Source organism: Mauremys reevesii, linkage group 8 (assembly GCF_016161935.1).
Source record: "Mauremys reevesii isolate NIE-2019 linkage group 8, ASM1616193v1, whole genome shotgun sequence".
In the NCBI taxonomy this organism is placed as follows: domain Eukaryota; kingdom Metazoa; phylum Chordata; order Testudines; family Geoemydidae; genus Mauremys; species Mauremys reevesii.
Window position 1 is genome coordinate 17736028 of NC_052630.1, and position 22987 is coordinate 17759014.

Sequence of the window (22987 nt, forward strand, 5' to 3'; positions counted from 1 at the left end):
TGCTTATTCCAAATTGTTCACTACAGGGTTTGTTTTTCTTGCTGTTTTGCATCACCTTTTGAGACAGCATACTGGCCTCATTGGACAAGAGGTCTGAACTAGATCAGGACGAGTAACAGATTTTTGGTTAACTGGCAATTTCAAAAAGTCTAAAAAAAAAAAAATCATTTGGAGTTGGACTAACATTTTGTTTGGATTCTGACCACTTTTAAATGCCACTGAATTTTTAGAAACAAAACAAAATATAAATTAAAAAAAAGTAATTTCAAACTGAATTTTTTTTGAAACTTTATTTTTTTGGTACTTTTCCCTAAAAGAAAAATTCAGTGAAATTTGTCATCAATTAACAAAACGTTTCAATGTTGCCAAATCTGCGTTTTGTTCTAGAAAAAGATTTGGCCAAATTTTTTGTGTCCAGCTCTCATCTGAACCAGTATAGCAATTTCTACGTTCCCAGATATATGGGATTGATAAACATTGCACCCTAGGGCCTCAATGCAATAAATCTGATGCAATACTGTCAAAGCAGCACAAATAATTTTTTACAGCCTACCATCTGTTCCCCTCACTACTCCCAAAGTCTGCAGCGCTGGGTTTCAGCGAGAGGGCATTCTTGCTTGCAGAGCTGCCAAAGATATGCATGATGCTGGAGCAAGAAAGTGCAGGACTGGAGAAAGATGTGGATTTTGTTCCTTCTGGTTTGGGCATTCATTTCATATCAACCACAACAAAAACAAAGACATCAGTACTGAGGGAAGGGATGAGTACATGACCTCACCACTTCTCTACAAAGGCCAGAAAGACCCAATGAAATGATCATTCTTCACTTTACCCTATGAAAAGCAGTGTTGGGAAAATACCACAGTGAGAAGCGACCTGACCTGAGCCCGTTTCTGAACACCCAGACTGGAATCTGAATTTTCAAATGGCTCCTAGTTTTATAGCAGGCTGAAACAGACCCCTCAAATGCAAACTCTCCAGAACTTTGGGGAATTTGAAGGTTGCATCTGAGACTGAATTCTGAGCCTGACTCAAAACCGTCCCATTCGCATTTAACCAAATTTTTTATTTCTTTCATTGGGTTTTTTGCGGCTTTTTTAGCAGGCATTTAGTGACCTGGCGCCACTGAGCCCTAGGACTGGTAGAAATGAGATCCTATAATCGGAGTTCTCCTTCCTTTATTTACTCTGTGTCCTCCCCCCCTGCCCATCACAAAACACCCCTATGCCACAACCTTGGTGAGGTGCTGGAAGTACTCACATTTGGAGTGTCGGTCACAAAGGGCAGATGCCCGCATGTCACATAGCCTTATTGTCCCTTTGCTGCTACTGTACACAAAGGTGTTGCAGTGGTGTGGATGGAATTCTGCCGCAGTGATCACCTCCGTTAGCTCCTCCATGTTGGCTGGCTTTATATCTACGATATCTGAAACAGGCAAGTCAAGGAAAAACAAAGAGCAGGAGCCAGTGCTGTCAACAGGCAGCCCCGGTGGTTATTAATCACTTCTGGCTTTCTTTATTATGCATCATTTAACTGGAGCACTTTGTTTTTTCACAGCGAGTATGAAGACAGTGTTCAAATCTTTGCTGTTTTAATCTTGAGTGATAAAGTTCTGCACCAGGAATTCTCAGCAAAGCCTTGTATTCTAGCACTAGAAGAGATATTCTGTTCTCTTTCTTTGTATTTCTGAATGGCTGTGGCTCCATGTTAGATCATATGTAAATAAGCAGCACTTGGGCGCTATGCTAATACGCACATCATCATCTGAAGATCTCAATGGCATCATTATCCATTTTACAGATGGGAAAACTGAGGCTCAGAGAAGCAAAGTGACTTGCATCTGGCCTCACCATGAGTGCCAGGTCTACAGTAATCTGTCTACAGCAGTGGTTCCAACCAGGGGTACGCGTATCCCTGGGGATACACAGAGGTTTTCCAGAGGGTACATCAACTCATTTAGATATTTGCCTTTTTACAACAGGCTACATAAAAAGCACTAGTGGAGTCAGGACAAACTACAATTTCATACAGACAATGACTTGTTTATACTGCTCTATATACTATACGCTGAAATGTAAGTACAATATTTTCATTCCAATTGATTTACTTTATAATTATATGGTACAAATGAGAAAACAAGCAATTTTTCAGTAATAGTGTGCTGTGACACTTTTGTATTTTTACGTCTGATTTTGTAAGCAAGTAATTTTTAAGCGAGGTGAAACTTGGAGTGAACTCAAGACAAATCAGAGTCCTGAAAGGGAGACAGTAATCTGGAAAGGTTGAGAGCCACTAGTCTACAGTATTGCTCTAACCAGTAAAACATACTCCTCCTCCCTAGGCAGATTCAACCAGGCAAGTAATACCTTGGCTGCTTTGATCCCTACAGTTACTTCCTTATTTCTTTACCACTTGGCAAACATTTTCTTTTAGCATATGTTTGTTCTGTGCTGTATTGTACCACATATTGTACCTGCTCATGGCCTTAGAATTTAAGCTGTTTAGGGCCAGGACAATATTTACCCAAAACATTTTAGCACTAGGTACCCTTGATGGTGCGTATAAATTACGTAACAATAAGGGATCAAGAATACCAGTACATACATTCCCACCCCTCTTACACATATTCAGACTGCAGTGAGATACTGCTTCCAAAAGCACTGTTCTCAAGAGACACATGGTGTTACTGGAAATAAAACAGATCAAGAACTATGTCTGGATTTTCAAAATAGCCTAAAGGAGTTAGATGCCCAAATCCCTTTGCATTCAATGCAAGTTAGGCATCTCACTCCCTTAGACTCCTTTAAAAATCTCAGCCTATGTTAACTGCCTTTAGCGTGAATCTGGCTTTGACTGCCATTGTTCTTCACGTCTCATCATTCAAATGAGGTCAATGAACACACAGATTGAAAGAAACTAATGCACTAAAGACAAATCCCATCTTGTGTTACATTATCTATTTACCTAGAGACTGCAGCTGCTTGTAACACACACTGTATTGCCCCCTCTGTTCAAAAAAACCGCAAGATTCGACTCTGGCAAATTTGTCATGAGGCAGAATAAACAGCTCTTATTACAGTTGCTGGAAAAAGAAAATAACCCCATGTGATGTAACAATGCAAGAAAAACAAAACATGACTAACAGAAAACGATTGCTGTAACAGGAAGATTTTTCATCTCAAGAAGGTTCTGCAAGTTTAGACTTAGTAAAATCCTGGACTAAAATTAAATCATCCTGACATTCAAGTTGAGCTTGAAATATCTGTAGTCAGACACACCAGATGGAGGGAGTCAGAAAGGAACCACGTCAATCACAAAGAGCCTCCTAGTGGTACAGATGAGCCTTTGATGATTGTCTCTATCAATCCGGCCCTGACACTGACTTAGTGGTCACTGGTGGCAAGCGGCTTTAGATTTCACAGTCCAATCAAAATACCCAGCATGGGACAATTTACTGACTGTGTGGGGGGAGAGGGGGATTGCACCATTACTTTCATCACCCCATGGAAAGCAAATTAAGGTCCTGCTGTTCACAGCAAATTTCCAGAGAGAGGGAGAGGAGGGAAAAAAATAAATCAGATGTGAACTTCACAGGCCTGTGGGGATTACTTCAAAACCTGACTGCAAGAAAAGTCCTTTCCTCAGTGCAGCATGGTGGGTGGGAGGGTTTAGAGAGAGGGCATTTTTCCCTTTGGGGGAAAAAATGGGTGAATGTTGTGCTCAGAGACAGGAAGGGCCAATAGCACTGGCTATAACCAGGTATATATCAGTCAGGTACTCTGCCATCCATCCTCAGCTCTGCCAACGCACTTCAGTACTAATCTGTAATACTTCTACCGTTAGACTCTTTTGGAATGAAGGATAGTCATAAGGTTAAAGTACAAACTAGGAATCAAGAGAAATCTCAGCTCGGCTACAGATTTCCTGTGGTACTATTATTTGCATTTCAATAGAATGGGGATGTCACCTTCTCTCTCCGTGTCTCAGTCTCCTTGTCTGTGAAATCAGAATACTTTGCTCTTTGTCAACTACTTTTCATGTACAAAGTGCTTTATATGAAGGCAAATATTAGTACTTCCACTGTACAGATGGGGCAGCTGAGACAGAGAGAGGCAAATTGACTTGCACATGGTCATGCTGCAGTTCAGTGGCAGAACTGGAATTATAACACCAGCCAGTGCCCTATGCCCTGGATTGCACAAAGGGGATTGTAATAGTGTCCTCACTGACTGTAGTGAGGTTAGATTTCGTAACGTTTGTGAAGCACCACAATAATCCAAGATGAAAAGTGATATAGAAACACATGTATCAGAGGGGTAGCCGTGTTTGCTGCTTTTACAGATGCAGACTAAGAGTCCTGTGGCACCTTATAGACTAACATTCTAGTTAGTCTATGTCATAAACAGATAGTTAAGGGTTAAAGTCTCTTTTACCTGTAAAGGGTTAACAAGCTCAGTAACCTGAAAAACACCTGACCAGAGGACCAATCAAGGGACAGGATAATTTCAAATCTCTGTGGAGGGAAGGCTTTGTCTCTGTTCCTTGTTTGCTCTGTGTGCTCTCTTTGGATCCAAGAGAGGCCAGACATGTCTCCAAGTTCTCCTGGAGTATTTCCTACTATCCAGTATAGTGAGTATTAGTTAAAAAGGCGGATTAGTCTTTTGAGTTGCTTTCTATATTTGCAATTGTGTGTTTGCTGGAAGAATTCTTTATTTCTGTTGCTGTTACTGATTATTCTGAGGAGGAGGGAGGGGGAAGTCTCTCCAGTTTTTATGTTAGACCCTGTATTTTTGCATCCTGGTAATACAGAGAGAGTGTACTTTTTTTTTTCTTTCTTTAATAAAATCTTTTCTTTTTAGAACTTGATTGATTTCTTCCCTTGTTTGGATTTTCAGGGGAAGGGGAGGGGGGAAAAAGTGGATCCCTCTTTGGTTGATTCAAGGAGTTTGAATCAAGGTATTTTCCCAAGGACTAGGGGAAAGGGGGGGGGATAAGAAATCCCTCTTTGTTTGATTCAAGGAGTTTGAATCAAGGTATCTCTCCTAAGCACTAGGAGAGGGGAGGAGGGAAATGGTTTGTTTCCTTTTGTGTTGAGATTCAGGTTTGAATGTGTGTTCCCCAGGGGAAGTTTTTGGGGGAACAGGGAGTGTGTCAGACACTTAAAACTGACTGGTGGCAGCGAGAACCAGATCTAAACTAGGATTTTAGTTTAGAGGAGTCCATGCAGGTCCCCATCTTGGAACCCAACAGCTCCAAGTGGGGGAGAAGACCTATGACAGTCTATAAGGTACCACAGGACTCTTTGCTGCTTTTATAGAAACACATGGTATTATCATATTTCTGAACCCTCTCGCAGCTTTGCCAACGTCCTTCAATTCCGATCTCCAACAACCCTTGCTATTACAGCCCTGGTCCCTACTAAGCAGTGCCTTCGAATCATATCAAATTGCACAATGGCTTTGTGATGTGCACAAAATCAGAACTGGAATGAGACCCCCCCCAACTCATTTTCACTTATGACTTAAGTAGGATTTGAGCTTAGGTCTCTAGTGGTGAAAAGCTAGCGTGTTAATCCTGTGCATGCTGTTACCTCCAGGGATTTTTAGACCTTATTAAACTGCACTGTACTTCGTGGAACGGGACATGGTGCATCACTAAGTCTGCTTTTTTAAACTAAACAATTTCTCTGTTTTTTTAAGAATATACAGCGACTGAGTTTTGAGACTGGCAGTTGTTGGAGCAGCTCCAAAAACAATTGTTACTGAGAGGCCAGCAGTATTAAAAACTATTTTAAAATGCTGAGGGCCAAACTGAAGTCAATGGGGTTATGTCAGTAACTGAGAGAAGAGTTTGGCCCTGGAAATCTGCTGGCAAACTAAACTTTGCGGAGTAGTGTAATGTAATGAGGGGCCTAACATACCCAACAAAGAGCTCAGATTGCTCCAGATCAAATGGAAAACCAAGTACTGGGTTGCCAGAACGCATCACAGGGTTTGAGGGTGGGGGTCTGGTTGGGTTGAGCTCCTTGCTCAGGGCGTTCCAACCTGGTGTAACTTATCGACTCCTACAGGGGAGGCATTGGGTCTGGGGGTAGCTTTAGGTTGCAACAGGCCATCAAAGTTTACAAATGGGTCCTGATCCCAGGAAAGTTGAGAACCACTGCTCTAGGGGGCTAACTTTAGACAAGTAAAAAGCCAACCCCATGAGTTATGTAAAAGATAAAAATAAAAGCAGTTTAAAAGCCAGTTCCAAGACTGTACAGACTCCACGACAGTAACGCATGATTGCAAATTGAGGTAACAAGGAGACGTCAATAGCCCTCCATAATCTACTAGTCACCCATTGACATTATTTTCTCACAATGATGACTGTTTGATTAAATGGAAATTGTTGTGAAAAATCTGTTTTCATTGACATTTGGGTGGAGAGAGAGGTAGAACTGAAATCTGGAAATGTTTTGTTTTCCAGTGAAAACTTTGATTTTATTGAGTTTTTACACAGGGGAAAATAATAATTTCCCAACCAACCCTACAATTTACTAAATTATCATCTTTTCCTTTCTTTAGGATTAAAACCCCAAAATCTTTATTCACCCAATCCTAAAGTGCTGCTGGTTTGTCTCATCTCACCACAACTCCTTGCTGTAACCTGTAAGATTATTCCCATCACACTAGTTCTGCATAGTGGGAATCTTTATGCAATGTTTTGATTCATTATTTTCTCTTCTCTCGTGAAACCTCCGCATAGTTTTCCCAGATGGTGATAGAAGTCTTGTTCCAAAGGCAACGGCTTTATTTCCATTTCTTCCTCAGAGTGGATGACCACAGCTAAGCAGGCTCTCCTCAGTGTGGGAGACCTGAATTTCTGAGGAGTCTTTTGCTTTGGCCAGTGCCTCTCAAGGAGGCCTTGTAGATGATGTGCTTTGGGCTTGGAGAGGTGGCCATGAGTATCACTTGCTAGGTGTCCAGTGGAGATTTGCTCAATGGCCTGTGAAGCCATGAAAGAACCCACCTGCCTACCCTAAAGGCCCAAGGAGGAAGGATATTCAAGGAAAACTCTACTCATTTTCCAGAGCTCAAGTATCAGGCATGTCCAGGATATATAGAGCCCGCAGCGTCATTTTTAGAGCCACTTTCATGACTACAAGTACCCTTCAAAGATATCTTTTGAAACCTATCACAGATCTGTGCGCTGAAGACCATATGAAACTAGAGGATGGAGCGTTCACCAGGAAAAAACCCATTGTGGAATGAATAAATGTGGGATCCTTAAGACTGTCTTAACCAGCTTTCAATTAGGATTCAAGAATGGGAAGGGAAAACCCCAGGCATGCTCATATATCTGAGTGGGGTACGCCCACCACCAAAACCAAACAATAAAATGAAAAAACCCAACTGCAAAATTTTCTACTTGTTTCCTAAAGAAAGAATCATTGTAACTGCTCTTCTCCACCCTTTTAGGAGTGTCAGCTCCATGACCAAGCACTGCCCCTGGAGCTGACTTCAGAAATAAGGATGTGTGGCATCCAAAGCATTGTGATCAGGAAGAATTCTAGGAAGCCGCTTTCAGAGGATGGGATGGGATGTGTCACATGCTGCCATGCTGTACTAATGACTCACTGACATCTCAGAAGGACTGCTTCACTTATGAAATGCCAGTTCAGTACAGATCAGTGAATGCAATCTCCCTGGCAGAATGCATGGGAATTCAGCACAGAACAACAAGTGTCCTGCTAAAGTCCTGCCTGCAAATTTCCCAGGGAACTTTTTCTGGATGGATCAGACACATGTGGGTAGTTGAGAATGAACAGATCAACTGCAACAAGAAAGATGGGATAATGGTAGGGAAGAGAGCAAGGCATCCACACTGCCAACCAAACAGCCACCTGCATTATCCAAATTGCTTTGGCTCTTCACAGCTGTGAACAGAAGCAATGATCTCTGGATATGACAAGAGTCCATTATCCAAAGGACTAACCTTCCCCTTACTGGTCTGAACTGCTGCTTCTGTGATGGAGCTATAACCCTATAGACTGTGATCCAGCAAGACTTATTAAGCTAAGCAAAATGCCAGGGAGAACTCGGATGGCTACAAGAATTATTAGTGGTGATACATCAAGGGGCACTCTTTTCTCTTGGTCAGGACTGTACCAATACACCAGCATGGTGCTAAGGTGCAATTTGCTGCTGGAGATACCTTGTTTGAATGAGATATACCACTGAGTTCCTGGTGAGTTGTGTCAATTAAAATTCTCCTGGCACTTTAGGAACAGTAGACTATCAGCACTGGTATCTTGACTAAATTTGGCTGGGACAACTACATTCTGTCCATCTGAATTCTCTGTAGCTTTGTCTCAATATGGCACTTGGCACTTTTGGTTCTAAACCATAATATACTGTTGCCGCATGCAGTTCAAACACAAGCACTTTCCACCCCAGAGTGGCTGAATTTCAGCGCTTGCCAAAATGATCCCCAGCTGGTAAAGTTTGCTGTGTGCTTTGGGGATTTCTCAGTGGAAAGCACTATACAAGTATCAGTGATCATCATCATCCCTGTTGTTATTATTTCTGATGTGGCTGTTATAAGGGTGACTGGCACGGTCTCATTTGTATGTCTGCAACCGGCAACCTGTCACACACTACAGTTTATAATGAAAACTACACTATTAATATTTCCTCTCCTTATTTCCCCCAAGGCATCTGTCTTCTAAATCACCTAAGGAAATTCCCCTCCCCCACTTACACCCTGCAGGCAAAATTCAACATGTCACCTAAACTGGAAAACAGCAGCTTGTAATGATGCCCAGCTGAGCTGTGTTCAATCTTATGGCTCTTGGAATCAGACAAAACATCGTAGTGGTTAAAAAAAACAGACTGAGACCTTCTCAGTGCCAGCTGCTATGGTAACACTTTGCATCCACAGCAAGAGCAACAGAAATAAAAAGAAAAAGGAGGTCTTGGCACTTACATTTACACACTGTCCAGACTGACACACACGCACTGTAACCATAACACAGCACCAATAATAGCTGGTATTTAGGTAGCACCTTTTATCTGAGGATCTCAGAGCACGTTGCAGACACTGAAGACCAGTAATGGTCTCCCAACACTTAGGGCAGGGCTAACACTTAAAAAGCTGCAGCAGCACAGCTGTAGCACTTCACTGAAGATGGCACTACACCCACGGAAGAACTGCTCCCGTCAGCCTAGTTAATCCACCTGTGCAAGAGGCAGTGGCTAAGTTGACGGAAGAAGCCCTCCCATCACCACAGCACTGTCTACACCAGATGTTAGGTCAGTATAACTGTTTCATTCAGGGGTGTGCATTTTTCACCCCTAGGAGCAATATAATTATACCCAATGCAAGTTTGTAGTGTAGACCTGGCTTGAGTAAACTCTGCACCCACCCACATATGCGGGACCAGATGGGTGTATCAATAAAGAAGCTGCATTATCGTCTCTTACCACTAGAACTGATGCATACTAGCACAGGCCACCAAGTGAGAGAAGCTGGCACTACTGCTTTCTTGCCGGTAGACAAAGCTGTCAACCCTCCCTGAGCAGTGGGCATTGTCCAGGGTTCTCTGCTTGATGTCTCTCTCTGGATCCTTTGCTTTGACCCTGTGACCTAGACCCCCGTCCCTGCTTTTCATTTGTTTTTCCTTGTGATCTGATGACACCTGGGTTGTGGCTCTGACCTCACCTGAAGGGTGGGCCTTCCATTACTTTGGTGAGCTCCCCTCTCTCCTCCTGCCCACATATCAGACAGTTTTCAGATAGGCCACCCCTTTTTACTCTGGGGCTCTCTGCTCAGTGTTCAGCATTTTTGTCTCCACTCCTGGCCTTACCCCTTTGTTTACTTTCTCCCCCTTAACTGTCCTCTGTATCTTTGTGGCCCCTTCCCTCTCCCCATGAGGGAAATGCCATTGTACTTTCAGGTCCCCTACAGAGGTCAAGTAGGCTCACCCTTTTCCCCAGTACTAAATTCACATCAGAAGAACCAACAGCAGCTGCTTTCATGTCACATCTAAGCCAGAGAACCAGACTGACCCTACGCTAGTGTGAAATACAGACAAACCATGGATGCATATATTGTATACGGCCAAGCCTGGAGGTCCTCACTCAGTTTATACGTGGATAGAATTCCCACAGAAGCAAGGAACGAGGCTGCCTTTGGAATTCTCTCTCCTTGGCGGAGTCTCAGAATACAAGTCTAGCAACGTTCGTGATACATTGCAAGATATGTGTATTCCATTTAGCTGTTCATGAACAGTTTGTTGTGTTCCTGCTTTACACTTTAATCTCTGTATGAAAAAAACCTACTGACATAGGGTAACTGAATGGGGTAATCTGCAGTAATAAAAACAGAATTAAAATTATTATTATTATTAACATCCTGTTGTAAAGCAAATCAGAATGGGCTAAATCCTAAAGACCTCCCTCAGTTCTTATTCAGTCCTTCCTTAGCAAAACTTCCATGGGCTTAATTGGAAATTTTGCCTGAATAAGGAATGAATAAAACCTGCATAAGGACCTCAGCATCTGACTGACCGTGTATACACAATCATGCACAAATAAGATATTTGTCTAATGGTTAAATAAGAGAAACCTAATTCAAACATAAGAAGGATTTGTAGACGACGAAAAAGAAATCCTCCAAAAGATGTAAACTCAAGGTTCAGATGAGCTCATTCTTCTAAAGTCTGGGTTCTACAAGAACTCTCCTGATTGGACAATAACTCCAGCCGGATTTATGAATCAAAGGATACTAAAACTTTGATTGGTTATTTCAAAGTTCCATAAGTTTATCCTCAGGTCATCAGCTGACATGTAGGTTTCATAGTCACTGTTTACGGATATGGAGTTGATGTGATATGTGTGCGCATTGGCAAATACTCTTCGGGGAGTAGCCTCCACCATTAGATCCATGGGCCTTAGTACAGGGACCTGGCAATAGAAGGAACAAAAAGCAAGGCGTTAGGAGAACAAAATAGTTTACGCATTAAAAGTAATGTCATTGCAACTTTCAGATCAGTACACTCAGCTAATATTCAAACAATCTCACCTACAGCTGAGTTAATCCAGGACACCGTACATTTATGGGGAGACCAGATTGTTCAGTGACATGAATTAGTTTTTGCTTCTAGGCTGGTTTTTGCCTCTAGAAATGAATCTGGTCTAGATCAGAGCTGTCCGATAGTTCCCATCTGATGGTTGTTTGGTGGTCTCAGTCCAGTTCTTAGTGCACAATTGTGTGCATCACATAAACCACCAATTCAACAGGCACTAACGGGCACTCCTGTGTTATCTTTAGTCCCCAGGGATTTAATCCTACCCTTTTCACGAACACAAATTTATTTAAGCCCCTCATCCCTCACAATTTTATACATTAATATATGCATTAATATATGCAACAAAGACTGAACAGTAGGAAAAACAGATGCAGAAATCTCTTATATTTGGAGGCAAGGTATTGTTAGGTTTGGGCACAGCACTGAAAGTCAGGTACCCTTGAGTTCTAATCCCCACTCTGGCAATGATTCCCTCGTTGGCCTTAATCAAGTTATTTAATCTTTCTGCCTCAGTTTCCCCATTTGAAAAATTGAGATATTAATACTTACTAATTAACAGGGTCATTGTGATGATTAATTAATGTTTTGAACACCAAAGGTCTAGCATAAGTGCTAAGTTGGGTTTTTGTTTTGTTTTTTTATAAAGAAAATTGTACCTAAGTGCAGTACTTGGAACAGCACATTAAGGCCCCAATCCTGCTATCAAATCCACATGGATAGACTCCTGCCCTGCAGTTCTGTGTTGGCACAGGGGCCCATCTGTACAGATGTGTTTGCAGGCTCAGAGCTTCCAATATTAACATTTTCTTCCAAACTACTGCTAGATTGCTGCTAAAGCCAAGCACATATTCTTATTGCAAAATGCAAATACACAGAAAGGGAAAAAATAAAGAAAATCACTGTAGATATTTTTGTTATTGGTTGACTAAACCTTCTCTTCCTCCAATCAGCAAATCCTTTATTCTTTGTTATTAAAATAACCCTTTAAAAAAAGAAAAAGTAAACCCATGTCAGCATAGATTCCTGCCCCTCTCCCCACTCTATGGTAAAATAATGGAATTAGGAGATGGGAAGAGAGAGGAAAATAGAAAGAACATTGGATCAGATGGGGAAAAAAACTAACCGATCTACTTTTCCTTGTATGTTTATTAAGCATAACCCACATAAGCCATCAATGGCTGAATAGATACAGTCAAAAATATATATTTAGACATAACACTCTTAAGGCAACTTAATACAATAGAAAGGTGTCAGTCTATGCTTCCTTTTGCCAATAACCCATTCCCTCAAGCTACTTCATTACTGTGTGCATTATCTGTATGCTGCCCAAAGAGATTTCCCATGGCTGCTGAGGTGGGGATGGGGTATGACAGCCAGGATCAAGTGACACTAGAACATAGGAACTGCCAGCTCAGAGCCTGAGCTTAATGTGATGAGCCTGCTTTCTAATTCAGCCTGACATATTCAATGATGCATCATTTGCTGTTGAAGGACTTTGCTCAGCCATCTGGGGACATAGTCTAGCATTTTGCCCAGAGACTGCAGGAAGCAGGCTGTCATTCAGACTGTCAGAAGCATGATGGTTTGCAAAGGGACAGCGTTCAACTGTTACACCAGACTTCTCTGGAAACAAAAGTAAGTAAATAAATAAAAGGCTTTGGCATAAGATTTCACTCAACACAACACTGATATGCAGTACAGCCACGTCTTGACTGTCATGCCACCTGCCCAAGCCACACACGGATTCCTATCCCCAAGCCTGCAGTAATCACTGCAATACCAGCGTCGGTAGGTATAGGTGTATTTTATATGGCAGCTTTTTGCAAAGAAATCAGTTTTCCTGCACCCTGAGAGTGAAGGTAACAGTATCCACAGCCAATAAACATCTCAGTTTCTAGTACAGAGCCATATTCAGTTTTTACTTAGGGTATGTCTACACTAAAAACTTAAGTCGACCTATATTACAGCCACTGCTGTACTTACTGTGGTGGTGCACGTCTACACTACCTTCCTTGGGTTGGTGATGTGCGTCCTCACCAGGAGCGTGTCCACTGACCTAAGAGGGGCAGTGTGGGGAGCAGGGCTGCCTCGGGGGGGGAGAAGGGCAAGAGGGGCAATTTGCCCCAGACCCCGCAGGGGCCCCTATGAGAGTTTTTCAGGGTCCCTGAGCGGGGTCCTTCACTCTCTCCGGGCCCCACGGAAAACTCTTGCGGGTCCCGGAGCTTCTTCCGCTCCCGGTCTTCACTGGCAGGGGGTCCTTCTGTTCCGTGGCGGAAGGACCCCCCGCCGGCGAATTACCGCCGAAGGGGACCCGCTGCCAAAGTGCAGCCGGGTCTTCGGCAGTAATTTGGCAGCGGGGGCCCCTTCCGTTCCGGGACCCGCCGCCAAAGTGGCCCGACGACCAGCGGCGGGGACCCCCGCCACCGAAGACCCGGCTGCACTTCGGCGGCGGGTCCCGCTTCGGTGGTAATTCGGCAGCGGGGGGGGGGGTCCCCACCGCGGGTCTTCGGGGCACTTTGGTGGCAGGTCCCGGAACAGAAGGACCCCCCGCCGCTGAATTACCGCCGAAGCGAGGCCCTCCGCCGCCAAAGACCCCAGGCCCCCAGAATCCTCTGGGTGGCCCTGGTGGGGAGCTGAGAGCCTGTTCTCTCAGCTCCATTGATAGCTCCCTGCTGGGAGCCTGGCTGCCTCAAAGGCTCCTGGGAAGCTGCTCCCCACCCCTCAGCTCCCCATTCCCCCGTGGGAGCGGGGGGAGGGAGACCCACTCAGGGCTTCTCGCCCCCCTGCTTCCTGCTGGGAGTGGGGGGGAAGCAGCCTAGGGCTTCTTGACACTGGGGAGCGGGTTCCAGCCATCTGAGCTCCTTGCCCTGGCCCCCAGTTGGGAGTGGGGTCCAGCTGCCCCAGCTCCCAGCCAGGAGTCCAGCTGCACAGCTCTCCAGGGGAACAGGGGGGCAGCTGGGCTCTAGCAGCCTGGCTTTCTTGTCAATTTCACATCTCTGCTGGAGCCGTGAAATTGACAAGAGCACTAACAACTGACGCAAGTAACAGTGTCTACACAGACACTGCATCACCCTAACTACACCAACACTTCTGCTTGAGGTGAGCCAGCACTGGAACCTTGAATCTGATCCTCTTCCAAATCTGGTGTAGGATCAGTTCAGATTTGGCTCCCTGAACTCGAGCCCACCCATAAGGTTTGCAGAAAGAGCTAATCCCAATTCAGAACACTGATGGAGACCAGCTGGCAAGCTTCGTGAGCTGAATGATCTGAAACTGAACCTAACCCTGATTCAATCTCAAATCTACTTCCCAACCTAGTCCTAATCTGGAGCTGGATCCAAACACTGTCTCCCTGGCCATGTCTAATTTCTGGAGGCAAAGATGGTTCACATGCTTATTTCAGGGTGCTTAGTTGCATCTGCCATTGAAAATCTCACCCATAGTTTTTGGGCTCACTGAGCCAGGGCTTTAGCTGGCATAGGGGAGTACCCAGTGGACAATGAGGCTGCATAGCTTCCCTCCCCACAGCTACTGGCACAGGTAGTATGTCAACTGTGGGAGGGCAGTGGCTGGAGTTTATTGCACTCCTGCTATCCCCAAATGGAATATGGGCCATATGGGACTGTTGCCAGCTGGCACAAGTTATAATGCCCCCCCCGGAATGATGCAGAGAATCAGGGAATTGTAACTGGTTGTTGGTTCTCAACCTCTCTTTTTATCCTCTCCTGGGCTACTCTAGGTTAATGCATTGGGGAAGGGAGCCACCCTTTGCATACCGCTCCTTTAGGCACAGACACAGCTGAAGTGCTAGTCTGCTCTCCTTGGGGTTCCCACAACCCGAGAATGGAGCTAACAGATCTACGCTCTCCTCTCTCCTCTGCAATGCAGCACGCAAGCAAAGGATGTGGTGTTCTTGGGGTACTAGAAGCAGCAGTGGGAGGATTCAAGTACTTCAGCTAAAAATAAATCACACAGGGCATGGCTGTGGGAATGTACTTTCAATTTAGAATCAAATCCACATCTTCTACTGTCCGTAAGGGCCACTGGTTTGACTTCAGTGCTCTAGATGGTGGTACTTAGAAGGCAGTGAGAGAGAGCCTCCTCAAAAGAGAAACACAAGCATTCACTATAGCTTATGCACATTTATATATTTTGCACTAATGACAAAAAAGAAATGTGCGCAAGTGTGCATGTATCAATAGCAAACTGTCCGATCTTTCTTCTCAGTTGGAACGCTCGGGATGTCAGCAGTGCAACCCCTAGACTTGCCGCTGAAGACGTTTTGCACAATGAAATGGTGAATTTTCTCTTTCCATCATCATTTGTGTTCAAATATTTCATTGACAATAAAGTCTTTATCTCCACTGATGATAAAGGGCATAAAGCAAAGAAAAAGGATTCTTGGGTTTTTCAAAAGTGGAAGTGGGCTGTTTGTTTTAGCGAGGAAGCAGGTGCAGAATCGAAGTCATTTGATTTGGGGAATCCTAGAAAAAATAATAGCAAACCACTAACCAAAGAATCACAGATGAAAAAAGATCTTCTGTCTAGCCCACCCCAGGGCTGATGCAGGTTTGTTCTCAGCTATATATTTTCTAATACGCTGTCTAGTCAAGGTTTTAAAGGTCTCAAGCAATACGGCTTCCAACAGTCCCCTTGGGAGACTACTCTACAGTCTAACAGACCTCCTCATTACAATTCTGCTCAACATACAACAAATGGAGAGAAATGGTGGTCTAACTTAACAACACTGCAAACTACTCTGCATTCTACAAAGGTCTGCTACGCTGAATCAAACACTGAAAAAGAGCATCAGAGTTACCAGAAACTAATGCATGAGGCAATGAATTTGCTCAGAATTGCAGCACTTCGCAAGTGTTAAATGAAACTCGCTAATAAAATGACAGGTCACTTGGTAGCAATTAAAACTTGTTTTTTTAAGCATACAGCCTTCCTGTTGGGTGGTTTGAGCAGAGCCGAACTCCTACTAGTATTGTCATGACAATCTTGAACAAATATAGAAAACTCCTAAATGCATTCCTTATTCAATTACTGAACTAACTTGGAGGGCAATATCTGGTATTATATATACCCATTATTAAAGGGTAATTCAGTGTAACAGACCGAATCAAGTACATACAAAGGCTGTCACATAAAATAAACCAGTAACAAATTAAATTACTTTCTGTTTTTAGAAGGGAGAATACCAGTCCTTTTTCATTTTAAAAAATATGTCTTAATTTTCCTTTTGGATTTTAAAGGACCGCCCCCCCCCCCCAGCACACAGCGCTGATAAGACTCATTTGATACCCGCACCACATTCAATCTTTCTCTCCTTGTCTAGAGAAGGCTTCTCCTTTCCTGAGTTAATGAAGCACTAATCCTCTCTTGAGCTGTAAAATTCGTTTTCTCCATGGTTCAGTGGCGGATGTGGTTCAAAAAGCAAGGGAGACAGCCTGCCTTGGCCCCTTCTCACACATCAGAATTGCATTTCTTTCTTCCAGATTCAGTCTACTATCAAAAAGATCACAGCGGCGTTAATCCGATCAGCGTAATTGTGATTGTTTTGTTAGTTCCTTCCTTTGTTCTCATCAGGTTTCTCCTGTTTTGTGTAGGTGGTATAATGATGTGCACGTTCTACTCCACTCTTGGAGAAAGGCATCGTTTTTCTTATATTTTGTGAGGGTGGACATAGGTCGACTGGAATCGCTTCCATGAGTAACTTCGTATCTCTCACCCTCCTCCACTGCAGTATTGCCAAATTTTGAGTCAATAATTGGTAATCATCATCTTAAATCTCCAGTTTCAGGAGTCACATGAATACACGACAGTTCAAAAACCAAAATGCCTACATGCTGGCATGAAATATCTCAGAATTCTTAAGTCAATCACATGATCAGAGAACAGGTGTGGTTGACAATACTGTGACAAAGGCCCAGAAGGAGAGGCACCAAACTTTTATCCATGGAAGAAACTTAATGCTGCAGGATTTCTTTTTCTGGGATAAACATCTCTCTTTCTGTAACTTCCATATCAGAATTGTTTATCTGAACCATAAAAACGAGCAGATATCCAAATTATGTGGAACACAGGGAATTTGGGGGTTAAAATGAATAAGGGTGTGAACTCTGCACTGGCACACAAAAAAAAAGAGTTCTGGGACCCTGAAAGAGCTAGTAACCCCATTGACTGCACCTGGGAAGGGTGTGGCCAGGTGAAGGGGATGGACTCAAAAAAAGGAGAAAGCAGCTCAGTGGAGAGGAGGAGACCCGGGGGGTGGTAAGTGTGACAGCCTGCCTGAAACCCTGGGAAGGTAAAGAACTGTGTCAGCCTTAGACTGTGGGATGGAGTGAAGCACAGGAGCCTGAGGACAGGTGTGAAGACAACACATTATAGTGGAGGATGACCTGTGAGCGAGAGGGATTGGCCAGGTTAGCCTGCCTGGGGCTGAAGATTCAGTTGTTCTTGCATTTTTGTTGGCCTGGTTAAAACAACTCTGTGACCCTAGAAAGGATGGACTTAAATGTGACCTGGCTGGAGGGCTGAGTTGTGAAAAGAGGTTGGAGGACCACAGGGCTGGAGTGAGTGTCAGCAGAGGAAACTAGAGAAGACTGAGCTAATACAGCATGCAAGCTATGAGGAGGTAATCTAGTGGTGAATCCACTCTTCTAAAGAGGCCAAAACAGCAGCTCAAATCAATGGCCTTCAAATATATACTGCCAGAAGGCACAACACCTCTCAGGGACGTACTGTATTGTTCCCATTTTACAGATGGGGAAACAGAGGCAAAGAGTGTTTAAGTGACTTGTGCCAGGTCAAACAGAATCAGTATCAGAGCCAGAAGTGGAACCCACTGCGTGAGTCTCAGAGCCAGGAGTAGAATCGTGTAAAACCAACCTGACAGCTTTCTTTGACAGGGTAACAAGCCTTGTGGATGGGGGGAGGGGGAGGGAAGTGGTAGACGTGGTATATCTTGACTTTAGTAAAGCTTTTGATACTGTCTCACATGACCTGCTCATAAACAAACTAGGGAAATGCAACCTAAATGGAGCTTCTATAAGATGGGTGCAAAACTAGTTGAAAAACCATTCCCAGAGAATAGTTATCAGTGGTTCAGTCGTGCAGGAAGGGCTTATCAAGTGGGGTCCCACAGGGATCAGTTCTGGGCCCGTTCTGTTCAATATCTTCATCAATGATTTAGATAATGGCATAGAGTACACTTATAAAATTTGCAGATACCACCAAGCTGGGAGGGGTTGTAAGTGCTTTGGAGGATAGGATTAAGATTCAAAATGATCAAGATGAAATGGTCTGAAGTAAATAGGATGAAATTCAATAAGGACAAATACAAAGTACTCCACTTGGGAAGGAACAATCAGTTGCACACATACAAAATGGGAAATGACTGCCTAGGAAGGAGTACTGTGGAAAGGGATCTGGGTGTCACAGTGAACCACAAGCTACATATGAGTCAACAGAGTAACACTGTTGCAAAAAAAGCAAACATCATTCTGGGATGTTTTAGCAGGAGTGGCGTAAGCAAGACACAAGAAGTAATTCTTCCGCTCTACTCAGCTGGAGTATTGTGTCCAGTTCTGGGCGCCACTTTTAAGGAAAGATGTGGACAAATTGGAGAAAGTCCGGGGAAGAGCAACAAAAATGACTAAAGTTCTAGAAAACATGACCTATGAGGGAAGATTGAAAGAATTGGATGTGTTTAGTCTGGACTGAGAGGGGACATGATAACAGTTTTCAAGTACATAAAAGGTTGTTACAAGGAGGAGGGAGAAAAATTGTTCTTGTTTACCTCTGAGAACAGGACAAGAAGCCATGGGCTTAAATTGCAGCAACGGAGCTTTAGGATGGACATCAGGAAAAACTTCTGAACTGTCAGGGTAGATAAGCACTGGAATAATTGCCTAGTGAGGCTGTGGAATCTCTATGACTGGAGATTTTTAAGAGCAGGTTAGACAAACATCTGTCAGGGATGATCTAGATAATACTCAGTCCTGCCGTAAGTGCAGGGGACTGGACTAGACGACCTCTTGAGGTCTCTTCCAGTTCTAGGATTCTTGATTCCCCATGCCTTGCTCTATCTCCCCATAAAGTAATTTCAGTACCCACTAGACAAGGTAGTTTGCCTTGTTTCTTAAATGCATTTGGTGCTGGGCAACACTTCTCTTTAATTGGAAAGTCTTATGTGAACACAGTGATGCTCATGCACTCAGATCTGTCTCTGAAATGGCAGCAAATGGGAGTAAATTCAAAATGGCATTGGTGGGCTGGTGGCTTGCCTCTGGCCAATCCATTTTAACGCTATGTGAGTGTTTGAAAAATTCAGTGGTTTGCAAAAGGCCTTCCAGTCATTGTGGCAAATTTACAAAACTGCAGGAGACCTAAAAAATGCCTGGCTCATGTGCTTTGTGTAAGCAATCTGGTGGGCTAAGTCAAAAACAATGAATTGTGTGGCCCATCCCATGTATTTTAAGCAAACAAACTTGGGCCTTATTGTAGAAAAATATGTTTACAGTAACTCCTCGCTTAATGTTGTAGTTATGTTCCTGAAAAATGTCACTTTAAGCAAAACGATGTTAAGCTAATCCAATTTCCCCATAAGAATTAATGCAAGTGGCGGGGGGTTAGGTTCCAGGGAAAAAATTTTCACCAGACAAAAGACTACACACACAGTATACGTTTTAATCAAAGAATTTAATACTGTACACAGCGATGATGATTGTGAAGCTTGGTTGAGGTGGTGGAGTAAGAGGGTGGGATATTTCCCAGGGAATGCCTTACTGCTAAATGATGAACTAACAATCGGCTGAGCCCTCAATGGTTAACACATTGTTGTTAACAGGGCCGGCTCCAGACCCCAGCGTGCCAAGCGCGCACTTGGGGCGGCATGCCGCAGGGGGCGCTCTGCCTGTCGCCGGGAGGGCGGCAGGCGGCTCCGGTGGACCTCCCGCAGGCGTGCCTGGGGATGCTCCACCGGAGCCGCGGGACCAGTGGACCCTCCGCAGGCACGTCTGCAGGAGGTCCACTGGAGCCGCGGGACTGGCGACTGCCAGAGCGCCCCCCCGCGGCATGCCGCCGTGCTTGGGGCGGCAAAATTACTAGAGCCGCCCCTGGTTGTTAATGTAGCCTCACACTCTACAAAGCACCACGAATGAATGGAGGGAGGGGAGACAGCATGGCAGACAGACAGAGAGAGAGTGTGTGTGACGCGCATTGCCCCTTTAAGTACGCTGACCCCACTCTACACTGCCTTTTAAACAGATCAGCAAGTTGAGACAGCAGCTCCTGCCAGCAAGCTCCCTCCATCCTGAGCCCTGTCTTGTCCTCCCCCGCACTCTATGGAAATGGGGTAAGTGGGGGTGCAGGAGCAGGGGGACACCCTGACATTAGCCCCCTTCCTCTCCTTCCCCTGCACAGCAAGCAAGAGGCTCCAGAGAGCAGCTCCAAGGCAGAGGGCAGGAGCAGCACATGGCATTTGGGGGAGGGACAGCTGAACTGCCGGCAATTGATAGCCTGCCGGGCAGCTGCCATACAGGGAACTTAGGGGAACAGGGAGCTGACAGAGGGGCTGCCGGTCCACCCTGGTTCCAAGCCCCCACCAGCTAGCTGCGACGGGCTGCTCTTCCTCCAACCAGTGGACAAAACAGGTGGCTGCCAAACAACATTATAAAGGAGCATTGTGCAACTTTAAACAAGCATGTTCTCTAATTGATCAGCAACGAAACAACGTTAACTGGGATGACTTTAAGTGAGGAGTTACTGTACAAAGGAATAAATCACACTACAAGAGAAATCACAAAGGAAATTGCATCATCATATAAATAAATAAAAGAGCAGATCTGTCATATTTGTGAGAAGTGAAATGGTTTGATATTTCACTTCCATTTTTTTGCTAATTTCTATGGAATGAAAGACAGCCCTTGTTGACAAAGAAGCCATTGCATCCCTGGAAAGAGTCATGCATGTGTGACAGTTTCTGATTGGCTTCAGGCTGTAGTTTCAAGAGAAGACAGGGTGGTCTAGTACTTAGGACACTGAACTGGGAGTCAAGAGACCTGCATTCTAGTCCCAGCTCTGTCACTGTTCTGCTGTGTGACCTTGGGCAAGTCACTTCACCTCTCTGTGCTTCTGTTTCCCTTCCTATCCATTGATTGTACGTTTAGACTAGAGTATAAGCTTACTGTGCATTTGTACAGTGTGTAGCACAATGGGGTCCCAATCTTAGAAATTCCAACCAAGTGTGGTGGTAATACAAACAACACTCATCCAGTGGAACATGCGACTCTTCTGCTTTTTACTAAATTCACAAATCTTCATGAAAAATGTCACTGCTCCTTGGTGAAGTTTGCTGAACTGGTATAAATTATGGGGTATGCTGATCACGTTGGTAGACGGGTGATTTAAAAACCTTTCCCAAACATGAAGACAAGCTCTGTGTGGCTCGAAAACTTTTCTCTCTCACCAACCGAAGTTGGTCTCATAAAAACTACTTGTCTCTCTGATTTTAAAAGAAGTGACAGACTTCTAAATATTCGGGTTATTTATTTATGTTGGCAGAAGGTGAGGATCTGCTCTCAGTGACACCAGCATCAATCTAGAGTAACTTCATGGAAATCCTTGTAATGCAATGGGGCAACTCTAGATTTACACCAATAATGGTGAGCAGAATCTGGTTCACCATGGTAGCCATTTAAAAAAAAAATCAATACACAATGTAGCCACTTAATTTAGGTAGCCATCTGGCCAATGGCTACCAAACCTCCTTATCTGAGCTGAGGTAATGGAGTTATTACCTGTTTTAAGTGTAAGGAAATAATGCAACGTCTCAGATACCACTGAGTAATAACTGTACTGTTCACTTCTTAGCAACACCTACTGCAGTCAACTTTGTATGTATAATAGATTACTCCACAGGTAAGCACTATGATACTGAAAATGAGTCATATCTGAAACCACTATTTTGTTTAATAATTACATTAGATTAACTTGGATATATGAGGGCAGCTCCCACTCAGCCAGTATTTGCTGCTAGTCACCATGTGAAAATCAAAAGTAAGCCTATGAATTTTAATGGGGTTTACTCCAGAATTACACTTGTGTTACTAAGATCAGAATTTAGCCCATGACTGCAACAGGAAACTAGCCTGCAAGTGAGGGCAAAATCTGGCCCCGTGAAATTAGCAACACTGAAGTTCCCTTTTGTAATGCACACTAAACCTAACTTTTTATTTACAACAAAGAAAATATCTAGTCAGATGGCAGCACTAGTTCTTTGGGGCCAAACCCGGAGAGGTGCTGACCATATTCCATCAATGGCACACCTCTGTGCATTTGGTCCTTGATTTTTATTTTGTAATTCCAAAAGGCACATTCTGTGCTGTCAGCAGCAGAAATAAAAGGCCGATGCTGCCTGGGGATTCATATTTTGCAGATAGAATACGCATCAAAGACTATTTTCATGGCAGACTTACAATTTCACGCTCTCTCTGACTTTGTCTTATTGAGCCTTTCTCATGAAGTGAGAAGAGACACCTTTCCGTGTGAAGATAAACTTGCTATCTAATTACCAGTCCATGTTGCCTATAATACTGCTGGTTTCATCTGTTTTCCCTAGACATTTCCATCCCCTCTAAACATTACATTTACACTAATACTATTTCTTTTGTCATTTATTACTTTGGATTTTTTCATGTAATCAAATGCAAGGACAGAGACGTCCTAACACATCAAATATTCTTAGGTTTGTCAGGGAGCAGAGATCCTGCGCTGAATTAAACTATGCCGGGCTGTCCCAGGAGGACATGGGTCACACTGTGGGAGGAGTGAGATGTTCAGCAGGCTTAGGAATTCTACTAAGGGGACAGCTACAGTGAAACTCACTCATACAGGCCACTGCAAACTCCA

At 43.9% G+C, this 22987-nt stretch overlaps 1 protein-coding gene across 1 annotated transcript in view; it reads right to left on the minus strand.

Annotated features, from left to right (window-relative positions):
• PPP2R2B (protein phosphatase 2 regulatory subunit Bbeta) overlaps positions 1 to 22987 on the minus strand; it is a 155364-nt gene that overhangs the window by 18097 nt on the left and 114280 nt on the right. Inside the window, exons 5-6 of the mRNA XM_039484930.1 lie at positions 10769 to 10946; positions 1261 to 1425 (exon numbers count right to left, since the gene is read on the minus strand). Coding sequence (XP_039340864.1) covers positions 1261 to 1425; positions 10769 to 10946 — 343 coding nt within the window. The remainder of the gene's footprint in view (positions 1 to 1260; positions 1426 to 10768; positions 10947 to 22987) is intronic.